The following is a 22,954-nucleotide window of genomic DNA, read 5'->3' as shown; positions in this document are numbered from 1 at the left end:
ACATTACCATGCTGTTGAATTGTCATTTTCAGCTGCCTTACTGCATTTTTGTGAAATGTTTTTGCCTCATCTCAGCCACGTTCTGAGCTGGGCTCTGCAGTTTGAGTGCTTGGTGTAATGCAGACTTCAGGAGGGCAAATATCTGCATTTGCTTTTGCTTTTCTTTCCTTTAGAACCATCTTGGAATGATTACCTTTACTGTTTCAGAAGCTGAATATGTTCAGAGAACCATTCTTTTGTTGACCTAATTTATCTGTACAATTCATCTGCAGAAACATAAATTTCAGGGATTTATAGAAAATGAATGTTCAGCACCTCATGCTAAGTATATATGTGTATGTTCATGCATAGAAATGTCCTAATTTCTAAATTAATCTTTTTTTGTTTGACACACAGAGTTAAGGACTCACTTTTAAGAGGTGTTTTCTGGATGCTGAGGGATTGACATGATTTATAAGGAAACCTAAAACATTTGCTAGCTTTAGACCCCTGGTCTTTTAATATCCATCCCATTTCCAAAGTGTCTGCACATGTGAATATCTATAAAAGGATGCAAATACTTTCCCACTGCCAGTCCTTAGGGGATTTTTAGCAGTAATACAGAATGTGCAGGTTGTTAAAATGTATTTTCTGCTTATGCATGAGTAGATTGAAGTCAGGGTGGCTGGTGCGTGCTTTACTTTCAAGAATTACTAGAAGGGTTTTTTTACACTTTAATTATCTCTCAAAGAGGTGTGACTGGTATTCAGGAATCCTTCCAACTTTTTTGCTCCCATGAAAACATTATTTGTAGGCTGAAGTCGTGAGAGACTATGAGGAGAGGGAAGAACCCTGAATTGTGCTATAAATTAAGAAACTTTATGTGAAATTATGTATTTTCTGATTACCTTGTTCAGATATATATTGAGCAAAAGAGCAAATACTAGTTGGAGAAATGTCAGATAAACAAACCCTGACATCTGTAGAATTTTTATGGTCTGACTTATCTCAAACACTGATTTTACTCAGACATCCTTCATTCTTTATATCTACATGTCTAGTGGCACATGCATTTATATTTTATATAAAGGGCAGAGTCTAGTCAGAGCATTTGAGTTAGGCTGTTAAAAATAAATTAAGGAACAGCAGGTGAAAATGATTCCTCCACATGAATATTCAAAGTTTACCTCAGCCAAATACTGTAGAAAGAATAATAAAGAGCAAAGAAACTTTGATGGGACCAAGTCATGGAGATGATCAGAAATTAAAGTTTTATTGGCACCAGCTTGATATGACTCAGAAGACATACTCAGGAGTGGCAGGATCTCATTGCCAGAACATCCACTATCAGTGTGCAGTTGGAGGGGAAACTTCCCCACTGTACCCAGCGCTGTATTGCTCATACTTTACCATATCAATTAATAAATTGATTGCTGCTTGAACATTGGCCTAGTGAAGCTTCTTCTTTCTAACATTTGTGTTTCTCGTGCTGCTCCCCAGACCCCGTGCACGGGCCGCAGAACGTGGAGGTGGTGGACATCCGCTCGCGGCAGCTGACGCTGCAGTGGGAGCCCTTCGGCTACGCCGTGACGCGCTGCCACAGCTACAACCTCACCGTGCACTACCAGTACGTCTTCAACCAGCAGAAATTCGAGGCAGAGGAGCTCATCCAGACCTCCTCCCACTACACCCTCCGGGGGCTCCGGCCCTTCATGACCATCAGGCTGAGGTTGGCCCTCTCCAACCCCGAGGGCAGAATGGAAAGCGAGGAGCTGGTGGTGCAGACTGAGGAGGATGGTGAGTTGTGGTGGGGCATACAATGTGACTCGCTTGAGGTCACCAGGTGTGGTGGTGTTCACAGGGGTCCCAGGATGAGGGAAGAGATGAGAATCTTGACTCCATGTTTCAGAAGGCTGGTTTATTATTTTATTATATATATTATATTAAAATGATATATCATTTACAATATACATATATATATGTATATATATATATTATAAATTATATCATTTACAATATACATATATATATATGTATAATGTAAATTATATCATTTACAATATACACATAGAGCCTCACTAGGCCACCTCCTGCCAGAAGCATTACAATGATGTATTAAAACTACACTAAAAGAATAGAAGAAAGGATTTCATCAGAAATCTAGCAAGGAAAGGAAAGGAATGATAACAAAATATTGTGGCTGCTCACAGCCACGACACATCTGGCTGTCATTGGTTATCAAGTAAAAAGAATTTCACATCCTGGGTAAACAATTCTCCAAATCACATTCCAAAGCAGCAAAACATGGAGAAGCTGAAGCTTCCCGGCTTCTCAGGAGAAAAAAATCCTGGCAAAAGGAATTTTCATAAAATATGTCAGTGACAGTGGGGTTGGTTGGTTGGGTTTGGAGGGGAGACTCATCTTTAAGTTGTAAATAACAGCATAACTCTTTGTCCCACAAGACTGGTGCATCTTCTCTGGACAGTGTGTCTGTTTTGTGTGTAAAACTTGTGGGCTTAAATGATTTCCATTTCACAGCTGTGTTCTTGAAAGGGTGAAGGTCCCTAAAATGCTTGGGCATGACAGACACCAGTCTGAGAGGCTGTTAAAGAGCTGTAGGTTTAATTCTTGGTGTTCTGAACCACCCAGCAGCTTCCTTTGTCATATGGGCAAATGCAGTCCTGGTATTTATTGATTTTTCCTGTGCCTTCACTAAAAATAAGGCATCCCAAAAAATGTATAGTTCCTTCTTTTTCAGAGTATAGCTTTTCTTAAAGGTGATCTTCTGGACATCACATTTTATAGAGATCTCAGAAGCAAAATTAATTGTGGGTATAAAAGAAGGGTTGTGGATATAAAAGAACAGTTTTCTAGAGGAATTGATGGAAAGTTTCAAAGTGTTATTATCCCACCAGAGCTATTTCAGACCAAGGACTAAATTCCTCTGCCTGGGCTGTACAAGGTGCTGTCCTGAGTTTCTCTCAGCTGAAAGTGGCTCCTTCAGCCCCATATATCACATGGGAAGACACAAAAGGATGGCAGATACTTCAGAAAAATGAGCAGGGTTTTTATCAGACAGGCTTGGGAGTGCATTTAGTTGGTTATCTCCCATGGCATTAACATTTTGCTGGAGTAGGTGGATTTTTTTGAGCTGGCCTTGTAGCTGTAATGAAATATAAATCTTGCATTGTTACTTCACTAAGCAAATCAATCTTTCCTGTGGGTAAAGGTGTGCAGCCCCTTAGCATCTCCATGCCAAGGTGCAGTCTGGCTGTTTAGGTGGAGAGTTCTGCTGTTGTGTGGGTGGAGAAGGACAAATTAAATTCCCTGCTGCTGCTCTGCTGTACTGGAATAAAATCATACTGAAATTAGCATCATATTTTCATGGATTCTGATTTTATTTGTCACATAGTGGTTACATTAGGGTATTGTTATTTGAACCAAAAGTTGAATAATAAGCCTTTCACATTGATAGTAGCTTGGTAATGGTAGTGCCTTGAGGGATTTTAATTTTTAATTTTATTTATTTATTTTAAACACTTTGCTTCCTGTCTTATGGCCTTTTGGTGTCTCGTGTGTGCAGCTGGAGCTGGTGGAGTTTTTAACACAGTTTGTCTGGGTTCTTTTCCCCCTGCAGTTCCTGGACCCGTTCCCTTGGAATCTATCCAAGGAGGACCTTTTGAAGAGAAGATCTACGTGCAGTGGAAACCTCCAAATGAGACAAATGGCATCATTACACTCTATGAGGTGAGAAGAACAGATTGTTGTCAAGGAATACGTGCCACAGGGCCCTTTTCATGTGTGTTTAAGCCAATCCTGAGCTCTCAGAGATCTCAGCAGGTGCTAAAAGAAGCCTGATTAAAATAGATAAGAATCTTCAAGATAGTCTGTTGCTACCACTGAAAACGTTTCCCAGTTCAAAAAAGAGAAAGATTTCTTTCCAATGTTTGTGGCAAATTGAGAGCCACACATTTCCCCATGTCTCAGGTGCCCTGTTTCCTTCTGCAGTAGCTCCAAGGTCTGTTTGCTTTCCTTTGTTTTTTCATCTTGAGGTAAAACACTGCTAGGTTTTGTACCTACACACTGTAACTGATTCCTCTTTGCCTTCCACCTGTCACAGCACTTCCTGGCAATATCAGCAGGATGCAACCATCAACTCTTATCTCTTTTTGAATGTTTCAGTGATAATATTTATCCATCCCAACAATTTATCTGATGACAAAGTAGAGCGGGTTATGGGATGATCACTGGCCATCCTGGATGAGAAATAAACAATTAAATGTGATTATAGAGTTTATCAGAGATGGTGTTTCTTGTGAAATGTTACTGCTGCCATGTGCTCCTGGAGAAACTCTCCATGATGCCATGTACACCCAAATATGCAGAACAGGAATGTAAGAGGAGGGACGCTTTAGGGGATCACGTGCAATGAAATACAGTCCTACAAGAGAAGGTGAAGGCACTTGGATTAAATAGCAGAAAGTGGTACACCAGTACTGGCTGAGCCCAGTTTATGGGTTCAGTATTTACCTCTGTAAGATTAGAGAAAGTAAAAATAATTTTGTTTTTATGGTGACATAAAACCCCTCACTGTAGCTTGTGCAGCATTTTCTGACACAGAGGGCCAAGAACCAATATTTTACTCTCTCTTTTGTGCTTTTTGTACAAACTCACTTTAGAAAAGCCACAGGTGCAAGAAGCAGCTCTGACACTGCCTCTTTCCTCTTCCCATCCAGCCTCTCATTTGGGACAGGGTGTCCTGTGATATGTCACTCCCAGATGTCCTTACTAGCACTGGCTCTCTGTCACAGTCACATGGGGAAAAAGAAGCAGGTTTAACATCACTGAGATCTTACACTCCATCATGAGCAAAGGATGAAACTTTCTCGGTAACTTCACTTTTAGGTCATCATTTGGCTCACAAAGGCCAGCCAGTTTGACACAGCAACACTAAACAGATGAACAGAATTTCTTCTTGCTAATGTAGTGTCATTTCAGCCAGGCTGAAATCCTTGACTAAGTCTGGAGTCATTGTTGATCACTGTTGAAACACTTGTGGAAATGTCTGTGGGGTGCAAATCATCTGTCAATGCTGAAATAGAACAGGCCCTCATCATTTCATGGTCTTTGAGGGTTTCTGTGTAAAGAATTAGGCAGTAAACCTATATTTTAAAGGAATTAATCTGAGTAGAATGTTATAAGCTCATTTTTTTCTGGCAACACAGGTGACCTATAACAGAACACATTTTAAATGACCCAAGTCAAATGATGCAAATGATGCAAAAATAACTCCTTTTAATTTTTAAAGAAGCAGTTTCTTACTAAAATATTGCCTTGGGCTCAGCTTGTTGAAAGGACTTCAGCAATCTGAGTAGCTTTTCTGGCAGAGCAGCTGCCTGAGACACTTTAATGCCTGCAGGGTTGTGATGCATCATGACAGTGCCTTTGCCCCTGAAGTCACAGCATTGCTCCAGTCTCAGCGGAGGCACAAACAAATTTCTTTTTTCTGATAATGACTCTCTGCATATTTGGCAGCTGGAGACAAAGAGAAGTCAAGGTGAATTCAAACTCTTCCCTCTTCCTCCTTTCCCTACTCCCCCTCACCTCCAAAATGATGAACATCTGACTGCAAGAAACACCATGAGAACCAGAGTGCCTGGAGGCTGTCACAATGAAAATGTTGTCCATTCCTGTCCCTTCTTCCATACGAAAACTCCTACAGAAGCTTTCCACTGTCCATGGAAGCCTGAGAGAAGTCCATCAGTGTGACCGTGTTCACAGGGGTCTCAGGTTGAGGGAAGAGATGAGGATCTGACTCCATGTTTCAGAAGGCTTGATTTATTACTTTATTATATATATTATATTAAAACTATAGTAAAAGAATAGAAGAAAGGATTTCATCAGAAGGCTAGCTAAGAATAGAATAGCAAAGAATGATAACAAAAGCTTGTGTCACGGACAGAGAGTCCGAGCCAGCTGACTGTGATTGGCCATTAATTACAAACAACCACATGAGACCAATCACAGATTCCACAGCAGCAGATAATCATTGTTTACATTTTGTTCCTGAGGCTTCTCAGGAGGAAAAGTCCTAAGGAAAGGATTTTTCATAAAAGATGTCTGTGACACATCAGCTGGAGGTAAAAATACAGGGGAGCAGTTGCACAAGCCAGGGCACTCTCAGGATGGTTTGCTCTGTTTGGAACATGGGGATCCATGCAGATGGAACCCACACAATTTCTGTACACTGGTGTCACTGGGAATTCTGCTCCATCCTGGTAGATTCAATGATCTTCCAGTGAATTTGAAGCTCTCTGGAAGCTCTGCAGTTGTTTTGCTGTTATTAAGGGAAAAAGCCACAAAGGTCTGTGAGCATTTATTAAAGAAAAAAAAAAAAACTGCAAAGTATTTATTAAGTATTATCACTTTATGAACTTGAGTTAGTGGTGTCAGGTCCTGCATTACACCTGGAGGTAGATGGCTAAATTCACACATTAGAATTGTGCCACTGAGAGTCTCTCATACCCCACTGGGTACAAACCCTCCTAATAAAAACAAATAAAACCTCACCTTCTCCTCCTAAGTAATAGTTCCCTCCTCACCATCACCATCACAATCTGATTCATTGTATCTGGATATTGTATTTTCCCTCTAATTCTCTTTAAAAAAATGTTATCAGCTTCTAAAATGCTTCAAAATAATCATGCTGTCTATTCTACTTACATCCCACTTGTTTCCCTTTGGGACTGATTTTCTTCTCAGGTCCCTAATCATTCCTGCAGCTCCCTGCCAGATGTCCCCATAACCCAAATTGCTGTTGCACTTTTCATATCCACTGCTTGGGTGCCAACTGGGCTGGGATTCAGCAGCACAACCTTCAGCAAGTCTTTTGCCAGCCAGAAGCACTAATTTCATAATGACTGCATGCTTCTAAAGAGCCTAAACAGAATGGAAGGACCTTAATGAAGCTTTTTGACTTCTACAAGTCTCTTCTGATGGGTATTTTCCTTCCAAATGCTATTGCTGCCTTTTAACAAAGTAAGAGTGTTGCATTTAAAAGTGGTTTAACCCCCTCTGTGTTCAGTTGCAGAATTAATTGTTTCACTGGGTACAGAAACAGCTGGATTTTTAAAAAGAAGGACCTTTCAGATCCCTTGTAATTGCAGTTCTAGATCCTTCTCTAATTGCAGTCTCTTTCTGGGGAGCAGAAACCTCTTGTTCAAGACAACTTGGAAAGCTCTGGGAATTACAAACCAGTTAATCAGTGTGCTGGGAAGATGAGGATATGAGCTGGGATCATTCTGGGTGCTGGGGTGATGCCTTGTGAAGGCTGACCTAGAACAGAGACTGGACAGAGCTAAAGAATAAAGCAGAGATTTATTAAAAGGCCTCAATGGATCCACCTTGGGCAGCACAAGAGCCCAGCCAGGGCTGCACCCAAGATGAACCAAAATGGTCCCAAAATGCACGACCAGTCACGGGGTCTGTCACTGTGATCAGTTCTGCTCCATTTGCACCTTGCAATTCATTGTCCCATTCCAGCTTTAGCCCAGGCAGTCCCACCCTGCTTGTTTTTCTCTCTCCAGCCCACGGTGTTTGTGCTCTTGGGCTGAGATTTGGATCATTTGTCCTTGGTGCCCAGCTGAAGCAGGAATTGTTTTGTCTCCCTGCTCTGTGCACAGAGCTCACCATCCCCTCATATGAAGCTCAAAATTGTACACTAAGGCAGCACAGAATCTGAAAAATATAAAAGCTAAAACCTGAGGCACCAGGGGAGCCCAGCAAAGCTCACAGGTGTGTGGTGAGACAGGAGGTGTCAGTCTGTCTGTCCATCAGGGAAGCTAGGGAGATGCACAGCTGCTATTGGAAGCAACAGAGGGAAAGCTTAAAGCCTCTAACAGGTCCCCAGGTGGCCTCAAGGTGTGTAGGTACCTACAGGAAGCAGGCAGACCTATCTGTGCTCAGAAACCCAGCTGAGAGCAGAGCTGGGCTTTGCTAATTCCTTGGTTTGGGTAAAAGGCTCCATGCAGATGGTTCTGCATGTGACACTCATGGAAGAGGCACTCTTCCACTGATATTGTCCTTATTATCCCTGGGAGCAGCCTGGGAGTGGCACAATTCAGTAACATCTCAGTAATCCTGCCCCACCATCAGTCTCCTGGCACACTGAAAGCACCACGACTTGTTGAAATTTCTATTTTACATTTTTTTAACCAGTCCTGAAAAGCTGATCTGCTTTAAATCCCTAATAATCAAATTCTGCACATTGTCCTCACACCATGTGGGAGTTAAGCTTCAAAGCCTTTGTGTACAAAGGCATGCAACAAAGATTTATTCCTTTTAATTTATTTTTTCCTAAGTGTGTGTAAAGTCAAACTACCATCAAACAGACACTGTCATTGGGCTGCAAGGGCAAGCAATCTAATTTAAGGTCATGAACCAGCTTTGGCACTAAAATTCTTCTGCTTTTAGATGAAATGAGGTTGTCTAACATGTATGTTTAGTGCAAACTTGCATCTAGAAAATTTTAGTAAACAAAACTTATTTATCTCTTCATTTTGCTGTTTGGGCAGCTGAGAGCTTTCAGGTACACTCTGTGAGTGATGCTGGCTTTTGCCTTTGTAAATACATTTTTTGTATGTATTCTATTGCTCAGAATTGTCAGTTTTTAGAATATTTCACCCTTAATCAGGAAGAAAAAATGGGAAACCCACCTATCATTGCTGACTGAAATACTTGTCCCCTTGCTTGGGGGAAGGCAATTTTAGGGATATTGCAATCCTAACAGCATTTAAAGGGTGGATCCCAAATATTCACCTTCTTGGCTGGAAAAATGGCTCCCAGACTGCTGAAGTCCTTTCAGTGAGCCATGCCTAAGGGCAGTGTTGAAACAGCAAATTGTCTTTTTAAACATTGTAAGATGCAGTCCTGTAATCACTTATGTCCTCATCTTTAGGATTGTTAAATCCCTGGTGGTTTTGGGGAAAAATAAGGATGTATTTGCAGCTTCTAACTAGCTAGTTTTGTCAGTCACTGTTTCTGAAACGCTGTAAATCTCTATTTTGATGCCAGGAATAATAATACAAGGGACTTTCATACACAATTTCAGCTCTTTAATGGGATGCTTGGAGCCTAGTACATCTAATCCCAGTGGATTTGAGTTTAAATTGCACTTCAGAGGCTACAGATCCTCTTAGTTACCATGTAAAATTGCAGTCTGCCCTTCTTCATCTCTCCAGTTGCCAATATGCCATTTCTTCTCCATCACCTCACTCTCTTTTGCAGTGCAGGAGAGGTTGTTACATGCAAACTGCCTCTTTAGAGAGTCTTGCATGAGGTCAATATTTGTGGGATGCATTGCCTGTATTTATAAAAGGGTGGAAACAAATTTCTTCCACCCTTGACCCCTGAAAGTGCATGCTTATTATACCAAAAAGCAGGATTATCTGGTGTGATAGCTATGAAGGGATATGCATCCATTTCTATTCATAGCCCTTCTCTAAGCTGTTCAGGAAACCTGATTTTTTTTTAGATAAATTCTTTCCTGCTAAAAGATGTTGCAAGAAAAAAGGTTTCCCCAGAAAAAGCTGCAAGGGTTGAAAACTCAGCTTGGCTTAGTCATTTGTTTGTTTATTTAAAGGGTTTGGGGGCTTTTTTTTTTTTTTGGTTGTGAAGGGTGGAAAATGGCTCCCACAAGAAGGAAAGCAACAACCACAAAATCTTGCAACCGATTTATATAACGCTCTACCGTTGAAATAGTGGAAAGATGACAATTGTGGGAAATTGCCTTCAGTGAGAAGTGGCTTTGAATGTTCCCATGAAAATCAATCATGTTACAGCCTCTCAATTGCATTCCATGGAGGCAGAACTCCTGGGATGGAGCTTTCTCACTTGAACTCAGTGGGGCTGCATTTAGCTGAGCACCAGCAGAACATCCTAGAGACCTGTTCTGGTTTGAAAGCAAAACCAGTGAGAGACTCCAAGTCAGAAGTACAATTTATAAGGAAAAGGGAAAAGAAAACCAAAATACATGTAATAACACAAAATAAAAAGCACTGACAGAGTCAGAATAGAGCCTGCCACCCTGTTGGTCTGGGTGTTGGTAGCAGTCCAGTTGGATTGGTGGCTGCAGTCCTCCTCGAGTGGCAGATGTGGTTCTGTTGGAGCAGTAATCCTATAGAAAAAGGTGTCTTCCTCTGAAAATCCAGTGGAAAAGACAGCTGGGAATCCAGTGGAATGACTGTCTGCTCTGTCCCAAACCCCAGATTATATCCAGGTGGGGATGCTTCCCTCCTCCCCGCTGAGTGAAGCATCTCACAGTGGGCTGATATCATTCTGTGAGCCATGCAGTTGGTCCATTAAACAGAAATGGCTCCCAGAGGGAGTTATCTCTGAATCATTGTTATCTCTGAGTCATTGGCAAGGGCTTGCTGGGCCCGTTAGCAGGAGATAAGGAATAAAACAATGCCCCTCCTGGTTTCAGCAGCTCTTGAGGATGGGAATAGAATACATTTTATACTGTAACATGGGACAAGACCCTGTCAAGGGTTCAAAACACAGGCAGTGAGCAATTAAAGATGGGGTATTGGTTCCTGGCTTTATCACTCACCTGCAGGGACATTGTTGTGAATTATTCCCTGTTCATCTGCAGCACTAATGCTGTTTGCCTCTGACACTGCATTTATAAGATGTAGTCTCTTGTTTGTCCAGGGTCCATGAAAGTTGATTACATCAAGAATAAGGGGTTTGCTGCATCTGTGCCATATTGAATTAGACTTCTTTAATAATATAAGCTAACGATGGAAGTGTGTGGCCATGTGTCATCTGTTCAAGTTTGAAGCTCTGTCAGCCCTACAGAGGCTGTGTCACCTTCTCAGTGACATGTAAGGAAAGCTGTTCACATCTACCCAGCTCAATTAGGTCTGGAGTTTATGGCTCTGAGCACAGAAGGGCCCTGCAACAGGGCTGGGCTGGCTGAAGAGAAATTGTTTCTTTTATGCCTGCTGACTGTAGTATTTACTGAGCACTTGGTGAGCAGGTTGGTTAAATGCTGACAGTGTTCTGGGCTCCACTTAATAAAGATTCAGGCCAGAATATGGGAAATGAACGGTGCTGATTGCACTGATTTATTATCATTTCTTGGCAACTGAGAAGGGTGATAAATCTGAGCGCTGCTTGCTCTCTCAGGAGCTTGGGATGCTGTGTTAGTCACAGATCCTGTGGCTCTGTTCCTAGAACCAGGCAGAGCTCAGTCAGACAGCATTCCAGTGAAACTTGAGCATCACAAAGTCACAGGAAATATCTTTCCCCCCACCCCACAACCAGTGGTACCCCACAGAGAGCTCCTCCTCTCCCCCTCCCATGCTGTTTATTCTATTTTAATAAATTAATAGGATTAATTTAAGGTAAAGAGGGTAAATTATAAGCTCTCCTGTCAGTGTAGAATATGAGTATGTGCTTGGGTGACCCTCCTGCCACACCCAGGGTGTTCAGTCAAGGTGGCTTCTCTGACCCTGCAAGGAAAGCACAATTTGCCTGTGTGCAATAATACAGAGAGTATAAAATGCAGCTGTTGTTCTGGTGGAACATGGTGGTTTTCCTTCTCCATCACATTTGGAAACATCAGATATGGTGGCAGGACTGGGGTTAGTCTGAGCTGTGTTGATTTAAGGTGCTGTGGGGAGCTATCAGGAGTTAGGCTGGGCTCTGTCTGCCTGGCACAGCCTGGGGTGCTGGCTCTGCTTGGCTGCTCCTGCCTCTCCAGCTAAGGACAGCAGCAGGGATGATGATCCAGGTGCAGGCTGCGGTTACTCAGGGATTACTCCTTGTTGGAAAGAGCTTGCTGTATTGATGCTTTAGGACTTTAGCTTGTATATTTTCCATATATTTGTAACCCTGCAGTTCTTTAGTGTAGAACTCCAAACCCCACACTCAGTGTGAGCTGCTGCTTTCCCAGCTTGGGCAGACACAACAATTCCTCTCCAGGCCTGGCAATCAAGGACACCTCACTGCCTCAGGGCCCAGAGAGGGAAACAAAAGTGAGCTGGGGGAGCAAACTGGGGGTCAATGACTTCATTATCTGGAGCTGAAATTGGAAGATTAACCCCCAATATGCACATGGACCAAACTTATAAAAGTGTGAAAACCCTGTAGTCCATTTTTTGGGTGTAGCCCCTGGGTGAGCTTCATCTGCCCAAAATGTGCCTGAAGGCCCTTCAATAAATGTAACTGCTTTTTATTCCCTAATTTTGTCTGGCCTCTGATTTTAGGTAGTCCCAACAAAACCCCAGTTTTTTATTTCTCCTATTCCTCTCCACCCTGTCCCAGTTACTTTAGCACAGCCTTAGACTTTGGGAATGTTTAAATGTTTCCCTAATTAGGGATGCTTTTCTGAATAAGCACCTCAAAGAGCTTTTGAACAAACTTCTTCAAATTATATAGGATTCTTAATTGTGTGTTACTCATTTGCTGTTACTTGCAAGATGTGCTTAACTTGGGAGCATTTGTTAATGATGCTTTTTAAAATCCTCTGGTTTCCAGTAACATCTTAGGAAGAAAATGAGAGGGTTTTTCTGAGAAACTCAGATGTCAGGGTTTTTCAAATGTATGACAACCTCCAGGTAAGTAGCATACTTGTGTTATAAATAGAATGAATCAACTGTTTAAAAAAAATTGCTTGATCAAGCTTTTCAGAAATAAAAGCATAATGTGGTCCCTTGAGCACAACAATTTCTTTGATTACCTTTTTATTGTTCTTTTGAAGCCAATAGACATGCAGTGATATAAATCCCATGCAAATGAGAAGATATTTGGTTACAATACTTTTTTTTTTAGGAGCTGAATTATTTTAGCGTGCACATTGTGCTTTTTCTAAGCCAAACTAAATGATAAGAACTGAAAAAAACTCCAACTTATTCTTTCTTGTAATGAAGTTCAATTTTAAAACGTCCTTTTGTAGATACATCAGCATCTTGTCTTTCTGCCTTCCAATGCCTTTTTTTTTCCCCAGAAAAAAAAAAAATTCAGTCTATTATTTTTTCTTCTCTATATTGCTCATTCAGGAGAACAGCTGGTCCTTAATCCCATTTCCTCCATTTCATCTTTTCAGGTGGCAGTGTACCTGTGCAGTTAGGGTACTCCAAAGCTCTTTAACAACTCCATTTTCACATCTTGCAGTATTTTGTTTACCAAAATGTAGCAGTTAGCTAAGTTGAAAGCAAACTGCATATGCATGTTTGCACTTCCTTCCTAGATTGCTTTTTCCCCCTCTGTTTCATCTTTAGTGTTTAATTTAGAAAGTACATACGGGTGGATAATTCAGGTGTGGTGGTGGTTTCATCCTGTTAATGGATGCCACTGAGGAACTTTGTGAAGGGGGAGAAGCCAGCCAAGGTGATCTTTGCATCACCTTCAGCAGTATGGATGTGTGGATGCATGGCTCCTGTTGGGAAATTCACCTTGTTGCTGTCCTTTGTGTTTGTGTCTTGGAGCCAGTCTTAATGATCTGCCATCCAGGGGACAGGCTGGGTTTGGGTTTAGCTTTCTGTGCCTTGCTCATTTGCCAATTTCTGTCTCTTGGAGTCCCCTGCCTCCTTTCTCCTTCCCCTTTTTCCCTTCCCTGTTGGTTCCACTTTTCCCTGATCCTGCTCTCCCTGCTGTCCTGGTGGTGTTGCTGGCAGTGAGGCTGAGGTGGCTTTCAGAAGAATGAAGGCTTTAGCACAGGGAGGGCTTTTCCTTTTGTTCTCAATGCACCTGCTTTGCTCTGAATTTGGAAAAAGTGACTTAGGGTGAGCTTGGATGGGTCTTGGAGCAGGCTGGTCTAGTGGAAGGTGGCAGGGGGTTGAACTGGGATGATCTTTAAGGTCCCTTCCAACCCAAACCATTCATGAGATGCTTGACTTGGAGAATAATACAAATACATATTTTAAGAGTCAAGTGACTGAAACAACACCAACTCACAACTGTCAGTTACAATAAGAGCTAAGAGTGATATTTGACCTATAAATGTGGCCAAACCATTCTGTACACACCTGGGCCTTGCTGCTGCTGCTTTCTGCAGTGCAGCAGAGCCAGCAGCTGTGTGTGATGCTGCTCACACCCCACTCTGCATTTTGGGGGCTGTTCCTTTGCCACAGCTTTCCCTACACTCAGTGCATCATGGCCAACCACAATGAGGGGTTTTAGGCAGAGCTTTCAGCATCAAGGAATAACTGAGGAACAAGCATGGAGATTGAATAACTGCCTCAATGCTGCAGTCCTATCAAAGCAATTTCTATAGTTGTCATTTTCTGCTATTAAGCTGAACAATGAGGCTCTCCAATAAAATCATATGAAATAACAGCTCATTAAAAGCTCTCCTTAATATATAGCATGCTAATTAATGTCAGTGGGGTGCAAGCTTGAATGGCAGAATAGACTATAATGTTTAGAAAGTAGGTAAAATAAAAGAAGATATTTTATCGTTAATGACCTTTTAGTAAACCTAATGAAATCCTTAATGGCCTGAATACATTACTGAGGCACTCCCAATTGCTTTGCTACCTAGTCCATTCTTCCTCCTTTTCTCACAGACATTAAACTTGGCTTTGTTTATTAAAAAAAAATGCCATAAGGAAATATTTCCCAAGGAAATATGAAGAGTAAGAAAGAGTCTGTGCAAAAGGAGAGTAGAGAATAATTCTCAGCCCTGCTGTCCCTGTCCCTGGTTGTGTTGCAGGACCATGTTCTGTCCTGCCTTGGCTGAGCTGCCTGTGTTTGTATTCAGGTTTAATTGCCCCCTGTTTACGTGGCTCTCAGTAAATAGGCCAGGGAGCCAATGGGCCTCTTTTATTCCCAGGGTCTCCCTGGGTTAACTTCCATATTCATTCCTAATGAATAGCTGTGCTCTGGCTTTTTATACTCCTACCAGCCATGCTGTGCCTGTGCTGTGACTCAATTAAAAGATTTTATTCTGCAGGGCTTTTAGTCTTTCACGTGTTGCCAGCCTTAAATATTACTTGCAAATGCTGATTAACTCTGCCTTAACCTTATCCCAAAAGAAGTAGCGCAAGAATGGAAAAAGAAAGGCCTTTGGTTCTTCCCATTTCCTGGGTGAAAAATCAGTGGGCTGGGGAAGGATGTAAGTGCAATAATTGCCTGGCTTAAAGTGAGTTTTAAGGTGGAAAACGTCCCCATTCATCTGGTCATGAAATACATTCTTCAGCTCTTTGCTTTTCCAGCACTGAAGAAGGATGAGGATTGTTCACTAACCTGTTCACCAGCTCTTCCCTGTCATTGGAAGATAACTTCCTTCAAATTACTCCCTTTGTGCCATACTTGGTGCAATTAACTTTAGTCCCCCAGCCCAAAATGTCTGAAACTCCCTGATAAGATTGAACCTAAGTCCATCCCAGCTGCAATCTGAAGTCACCTGCAGTAATAATTGTTCCTGGGAAGCCCAGGCACTGGGGAATCTCAGAGGAGAAGAGCCCCTGGCTTGCTGTAATCATGTTTCAATCAGCTCCATGGAACCATGAAATGGATTGTCCCCCTGACGTTCCTGCACTCCAGAGCCCACACTCTGCTGGGCCACTCAATTCCTTGTTTGGCTCCAAGCACAAAAAGAGCTTCTGGCTTCTCCTCCCAACCCTGCTAACCAAGGAGGAGAGGAGCACAAATCACCTTGAAATGAGAATTTGAGAGCATAGCAGCATCAGCCAACCCTGTTTTGTTTTCCCAGCCATCCAGTGAGTGGTGCTTTGGGAGGAAGGTGCCCAGGCTGTGTGCAGGGGGCTTGGATGAATGACAGAGCCAGCAGTGGTGACGACCCCATGGTGATCAAAGAGCTGCAGGAGCTGCAGGCTGACAGGACAGAGAACCCAGCCAGTGTCTTGTAATTGTGGTATCCTCTTGGATGGAGATCCTCTCCCCTCTCTCCTGGAGCTGGAAAAAAGATGATGCGGTGAGGACACAGTCCTGAGGCAGTGAAGGATGTTCTTTTTCAGATCCTTGCAAGAAGGTCTGATCATGTCTTGACAGAATTTAATTCCCATTTCAAACTCCCACATTTCAGGAATTTCAGGAATATTTTCACCTTTCAACATTAGTGAAACTTCCTTCAAAACAAATGCAAAATCAGCTCACCAGTGAAAATTCCAGGAACCCTCTCTTACACTTCCGTCTTGTCCCTGTAAGATTTAACATATCTGGCAGTTTTATACTTTGTGTTGAAATGTTCCCAATTTGGGATCACTCTGAATTTCAGCTCTCAAACCCTTCTGCTGATGGAAATGATTCATTAAGCCCTGAGCTTTCATAGGCCAACTCTACAGTTCACAGGAAGGAATCAAGAAAACAAGGCTATTGCTGTCATCCTTAAAATGTTTCCATAAGGCCCATATCTGGGAGAGAGGACACAAGCTAAAAATATCTATTAATCTAATATAACAAAACAAATTCCCCCTGCTGAAATAGCAAAACATGCTTCTATCCAGAGTTGTCTTTCAGAATGAGTGATTTTCCCTAAGGCTCACACCTTGGTGCTTTCAAGGGTCAGGAATGTTGTTCCCCAAAGTGCAGGGCAAGCTCAAGGTTTTCCTGCTCCATGAGCCCCTGCCCAGAGCAGGTCCCAAGTGAGGGTGATGGTCCAGCTCTTCCCATGGCAGCAGAGCAATGGGAAGTGATGGGATTTATTTGTTTATTTTCTTTTACACAGAGCACAAGGGCCTTGTGGCTGCCCAATCATTATTAGTTTGTCTGCTGGAGATGAGAAATCCAAACACAAGTCATGCATACAGGACTCTTGCATGTTACTGTCTAGAATATTTTTCCTTTTAGTGCTTGATAAGTTTTTTTTCTATTGAGCCAAAAGATTTTTCTGAGCTGTTTGACTTTGTCTCTGTGAGAGTGTTGAACTTGCACTAAATTTAAAGAGAAAAAATGCATATACAGCATTACTAACTTGCCTTTTTCTTATTTAGGCCACAGACAAATTAGAAATTATTCAGGTTATCCAGACAAAAGCTACATCCTCACCAATCCAACATCCTTATTACAAGTGAACTTTGTGAACTCATCCATGTTGCTGCTGAGCAATCACTGCAACTCAATCCTTTCCCTCACACTCTAATCTTTCTCTCTCATATTTTATAAAATCTATCTTGCAACACCCCTCACTCCAGAAGCATTCTTTCTTCTTTCCAAACCTCTTTTTCTAGCAGACAACGGGTTTCCAGCTAGATAAACCCATGGCTTCATCTTTCGGAGGAGTTGCCAGCAGGAGACCAGTCTGTGCTGGAGTGACACTGAGGTTGTGGCAGCCTTGGCTTGGGCAGGAGTAATGAGACACAGCCCTGGGCTATGAATTGCAGTGACTTGGGAACAGGGGAATTCATTCTGCTTTGCCTGAGGCTAAGGTCTGCCATGCTGCCAGCTGAGTTCCTTAGGCTCTCCTTTTCCTCTGTCATGGTAATAAGTGCCAAGAAAGCTGCTTGGGAAAGACTTTTAGGAAATCCCTTGTTACCTGCTACTAGTTTAAGTTGTGTAATCCTGCAGCAGAGGGACACCTATTTCTGGCTGCTTTGCTGACAGGTTTAAATAAAGACTGTGGACTTTGCAGGACTTTGGAACAGCCTTTCTGGACCATGAGAAATTCCCTGCAGCTACAGTGGTTTGCTAGGATTTGTCAAGGGAAGGGAGACAATCGATGAGCTGCAGTTCTGCCTGCTGCATGGAAATCTGTGACCGTTTTCACAGGGGTTCTTGGATGAGAGAAGAGATGTGGATCTGACTCCATGGTTCAGAAGGCTGATTTATTATTTTATTATATATATTTCATTAAAACTATACTAAAAGAATAGAAGAATTAATTTAATCAGAAGGCAAGCTAAGAATAGAATAGCAAAGAATGGTAACAAAGGTTTGTGGCTCAGCTCTCTGTCCAAGCCAGCTGGGCTGTGATTGGCCATTAATTACAAACAACCAACATGGACCAATCACAGATGCACCTGTTGCATTCCACAGCAGCAGATAACCATTGCTTACATTTTGTTCCTGAGGCTTCTCAACTTCTCAGGAGGAAAAATCCTAAGGAAAGGATTTTTCATAAAAGATGTCTGCAACAGAAATCTTGGTGTTTTCCTTTACCCTGAGCTCCTCAGTGGTGTGAGACAAAAACTATGTCAGTGTACCTGACATTTCTAACAGGGAAACATGGTAGCAGTGGCTCTTTTCTTCCCCAGCAAATCTGATGAAGAGGAAGCCCTAGTGAAGCATTCATGCCCAGGAAGAACCAAGATGTGCAGTTTACCCACTGCTTTTTCATGTGATTACATAATTGTTTTAGCAGCTTCCCTCCTGACGGGCTCCACACACATCTCAGTGACCAAGTTATTTGCTGGGATTTAACATAGTGCTGTCTAAACAGAGGATGTGTGAACATAATCCTTAATGATGTGCTGGGGGCACACACTGCTCCTGGAAGTCTTGCCTGTGATTAATCAGTTCAGCATAAGATAAACCCAGCAGAGTTTTGGTAGGTGGTTCTAAACCTGCTGAGGCTGAGTGTGCATCTGTGTGCAGTTCCACATTGGTGTTTCAGTGTTGTCTGAAATTAGATAAGCACAGAAAGAAAACAACTCTCCAGTTGTTGCTGTGCACAGTGGTGGGTATGTCAGGAGTGGTAGCATCTACTTTTTCGAGAAAGCCACCTTTTTGTACCAATAGTAGCATTTATTGTACAGACCTGGACAGCAGTGATTTGCCATTCCTGCCAGTCTGTTGCAGGTGGGTAAGAGATTGTGGTTTGAGTTTCTGCTCTCTGTGTTGCTGTGCTGAACAGGCTGGGTCCTGGATGAGATCGGCAGAATTGCCATCTGCTCAGGAGATCTCAGAGACCTCACCAGTCTATTACTGAACTGTGTCAGGTGTAGATGAGAAAACTGACAGCAGCTCTTAGGGAGTGAAGTGTTCCTGCTGGATGGCACTGATCCCTTTAGGATCCCTGCTGGCTGTGAGCCTTCCCAGCAAAATGCAGCCGTGCTGCCCTGAGCACCCAAGTGTTGGCACTATGTGCAGTGCATCTCTTTGTGCAGCGCGTGTTTCTTACCCTCTTCCCAAGTGAACAGAGGGAAATCAATAACAGCAAAAGCAGTGGACAGCTTTGACTTGGTTTGGAAAGACAGGAGTCTGCTAAGGAAGGCAGGAGCCTCCCCTGAAATGGAGAATGTAAACCCTCCCCACCCCTCTGAATTGCTATACATTTTAAATTAAGGAGCTCTCAGGCAAAAATATGGGAGCAGGAAATAACAGTTCCTTAATAGGGAAAAGAAAAAATAAAAGGATAAAATAAACAATGCAGTACACTAGAACAACACTGCCAGAGTCAGAACACAGCCTGACACCCTGTGGGTCAGGGTGTTGGCAGCAGTCCCATTGGAATTGTGGCTCAGCCCTCCTGCAGTGTCAAGGGTGGCTCTGCTGGAGCAGGGATCCTGTAGAAAGGTGCAGTCTCTTCCTCTGAAGATCCAGTGGAAGGAGAGGCAGCTGCTGTTCCTCTGGGGAATCCAGTGGAGAAGCCGTGCTGGTGTTCCAGAACCTCTGGATTATATCTGGGTAGGAATGCTTGGCTCCTCCCTCTGGGCTCACATCTCCCAATGGGATGCTGTAGCTCTTATCAGCCATGCAGGGGCATTCAATAGCTGTTATCAGCAGGTGTCCCCTCCTGAGGGAGGAGTGAATGTGGTCACTCAAAGAAAGAGATAAGGCAAACTGCCCACTTGACAAAGGTAATCTGCCATACAGATGGTAATTGAAAACATCTGGCATTGCAATCTTCAACAAGCTTTGAGTTAGTTTCCATGCTCCATAGTAACTGTTGGAAGAGGTGGTGTTTCAGGAGATAGAGGTGAATTTTATTTTTCATTTAGTTGCATTCAGAAGATGTGGTGGCTCCTACTGATGATATTTCAAGTGTTAATCCTGATAAAGGATAACTAATTATTTATGGGAGGACCTCTTTCCTCTGCAGCCTGTTCTCATTTAAAGGGCTGCAGGATTTGGGCAGAACGCTCTGTAGCATGGCTTGTGCAGACTTTGCCAAGATGACAGTCTCTAAATTTACTGTTTATAAATATTTCTGCATATAAATTAGTGATTATAAATATTGCCTGCAGCTGAAAACAATCTGGTACAACCCATTCAGCCTTTTCTGCCCCTCAGAGAGCCATTGTTTTGCTGAGGAAGGTAACAGATGAGGTGACACAGCTCTTCTTTGAGGTGACACTTGTTTTTCCTACTTGCCATTGCAGGCAGATATGTCTCTGGATATAAATGTAGAGGAAGATATGTTGCCTTCTGTTCAGCAGCTTTTCCTTTTCATGCCCAAGTCCCTAGAGGGAAATATGCTTTAGTGGATTGGGGCTCTTGCTAAGCATCAATGCAGTTTTATGATATTAAATTAAATTTAATGTCACTGCTAAGAGCCTGCAGTGTTCAGGAGCCAATGTCACACGTTTGAGGCAGGGACAAGAGATGGCCATGGAAGAGATGATGGGTTCCTGCCTTCTTTGCAAACTTTGGAAGCTGAAGGGATGGCTAGGTAAGTTTTGTAGCTCAAGAAGCCAAATCTCTTAGCAGATATCTGTGTAAATCTGACTTGAGTTTGACTTCTAGAGAGATGTCTGAGGTCATTCCTTTCATTCAGGACACACACACTGCAAGAACTGCCTGGGCTGATGAATTTTTGGGTGTACTTACACCCAAGTTCTAAATATTACTATTCTAGACTAATCTAATAACAGCAGACTTGGGGTTTGATCATCAGTTTTACAGAATTATCTGAGTTGCAAGGGACTCACAAGGATTAGCAAGTCCAGCTCTTAAATGAATGGCCCTTACAGGGGCTGAACCACCAGCTGCTGTGTTTTTAGCACCTGGCTCTGATCAGCTGAGCTAATCTCGGGGTCTCTTCACTAAAACTGGCTTTTCTTCCTTTATTTTTTCCTGGCTTTTCCCTGGAAATGCTGCCATTTCCAGCCTCTTATGGGTGTTACAGACACTGCAAAGAGAGGGTGTGTGTGAGGGACCTTGAGCTGTATCCTACTGTCCCTAACAAGTGTTTGTAGCAGCTGTGTTCTCAGTGCATTGATTTTTGCCAATGTGACAGTAAAAATAAAAGTAACTGTACGAGGGAGTGAAAGAGGGTGAACAAAAAGCCCACAAACCTCCCAGTGTCTGAAATTAAGCCAGAACTTGCTGTGAGAGTGGGAAGAGTCCTCTCTCTGTAGATGAGTTCTGTGAGCAGCAAGTCATGCAGACATCAGTGACTATGAAATAATGACTTTGTGTTGGAGTGTGGCTTGTGCTCTTGTACTGCCATTACTCTCTTCCCACTCAGGGTACTCATTGTACCATACTTCCAACATGACAAACATATCTGGGATGAAAATGCCTGGCTAAAATCCTCATACAGGAGCTCCTAATTATAGGAGAGATCCTGAGGTTATGATGACAATGCTGCATGAATGCAAAGTGGTTCTTTCCAAAAGGGCTCCTGGAGAACCCTTATTTCTGCCTTGTCTTTTCAATGTCCACCTTGGCACTTTGGGGTCAAGATGTTCCCATGTTTTCAGAGGGCATCTTGACTTTTACAATGCTCTGGGTAGATCTATCTCACCACTCTCACTCTAATAGCTGAATATTTGGAGCCGCAAAATGCAAGTTATTAGTAGCAGCTCTCCATGGATCTATTTGTGACTACATTGCACAGTGGTAGGTGGTTGTTGATGGGAGAGGAAGATGCAGTTGTGAAAAATATCTGTATTACTTCTGGAGGGAGTTGGACTGTCTTTTCCACAGACATTTTAGCTGCACATTGTGAGGAGTGAAAAGCTCTCAGTGAAGAGTTGTCAGCCTTGCCTAGCAGCATCCTGGGCTTCCCTGACCCTTTATCATGTTGGGTTTGTGTGGCTCAGTTCAGAGAAATGGGGTAAAAAAAATATCAATAAAAATAACAGGCACATTTGGCCTGTAGAGATAACACTGGAGAGACAGGAGATGAGCTGGACCCCACTCAGCACTTGGAGGAGGAAATGGATTTGCAGGGCTGTCACTATAGGACGTGAAAGAACACAAGCTCACACCGCTGTTCTCAAGGTGAAGAAAAAGGGAAGTTTATTTTCTGACTCCAACATTTATAGTTTTCCAAGAGTGACAGTGGATTGGAGGGTGACAGTGCCACCTCTCCAATGACACTGGACAAACCAACAGTCCATCAACTTTCTCCTCCTCCATAAAGGAATGCAAAACAATGAGTTATTTACAGAAAGTGTGTGAGAAAGCTCCCTACAAGAATGTCAACATCAGAAGGCTTAGAAAATCTTAAAAAACCAGGGTGACACAGGGCTGGAGCTGCAGAGTCAAGCACCCTTCAGACACAGCTCAGAAAAACAGCCCAACATCAGCAAGGTTTTCCCTCTGCATCAGCTGAGACCCTGGTTCAATATTTTCTTTGCCAACTCCAGTGCAGGTTATTGCTAAATTCAAGCCATTAAGAATGAAAGTCTGCGATCCATGTGTAATTTTTAAAAATTGCTTAAAAATAAGATCGTAATTATTCAGCAGGAGGCAGTTTAAAAAAAAAAATAAATATTGCACCATGAAAGCTAATAGAACCTTGATGCAGTATTCAAAGTGCCTGAGATTTTTTTTAGTTATGCTGGTTTTCTCCAAAAATGGCCCATAAAAATTTATATTATTTTAGAGCTTTAATTAGCTAAGTATGTAAACTAAAATAAATAAGAGTTTTGGAGACATTCGGAGGGGAAGAAAAGACAATATAAATGTTCATTCTAATTCTTATTTAGATGAAGAGTAATTATTTCCTTTGATGTTAAATCACCTTTTCTTTTGCTCACTCCATCCATGAATTTTCTCTCTGCTAACAGAACCTTGGGATTTTATTCCCAACACTTTGGCCCTGTCATTCTGCTTTATTAAA

The 22,954-nt window shown here is 42.5% G+C and overlaps 1 protein-coding gene across 4 annotated transcripts in view; it reads left to right on the top strand.

The window, feature by feature from the left end:
• PTPRT (protein tyrosine phosphatase receptor type T) overlaps positions 1-22,954 on the top strand; it is a 489,384-nt gene that overhangs the window by 315,001 nt on the left and 151,429 nt on the right. For all 4 annotated transcript variants that reach the window (XM_059480540.1, XM_059480539.1, XM_059480538.1 and 1 more), the window contains exons 8-9: positions 1,480-1,776; positions 3,617-3,726. In XM_059480540.1, coding sequence (XP_059336523.1) covers positions 1,480-1,776; positions 3,617-3,726 — 407 coding nt within the window. The remainder of the gene's footprint in view (positions 1-1,479; positions 1,777-3,616; positions 3,727-22,954) is intronic.

Source organism: Ammospiza nelsoni, chromosome 12, assembly GCF_027579445.1.
Source record: "Ammospiza nelsoni isolate bAmmNel1 chromosome 12, bAmmNel1.pri, whole genome shotgun sequence".
Lineage (NCBI taxonomy): Eukaryota > Metazoa > Chordata > Aves > Passeriformes > Passerellidae > Ammospiza > Ammospiza nelsoni.
Note: the sequence above shows the minus strand (reverse complement) of the source record. Positions and strands in the feature narration are given on the sequence as shown.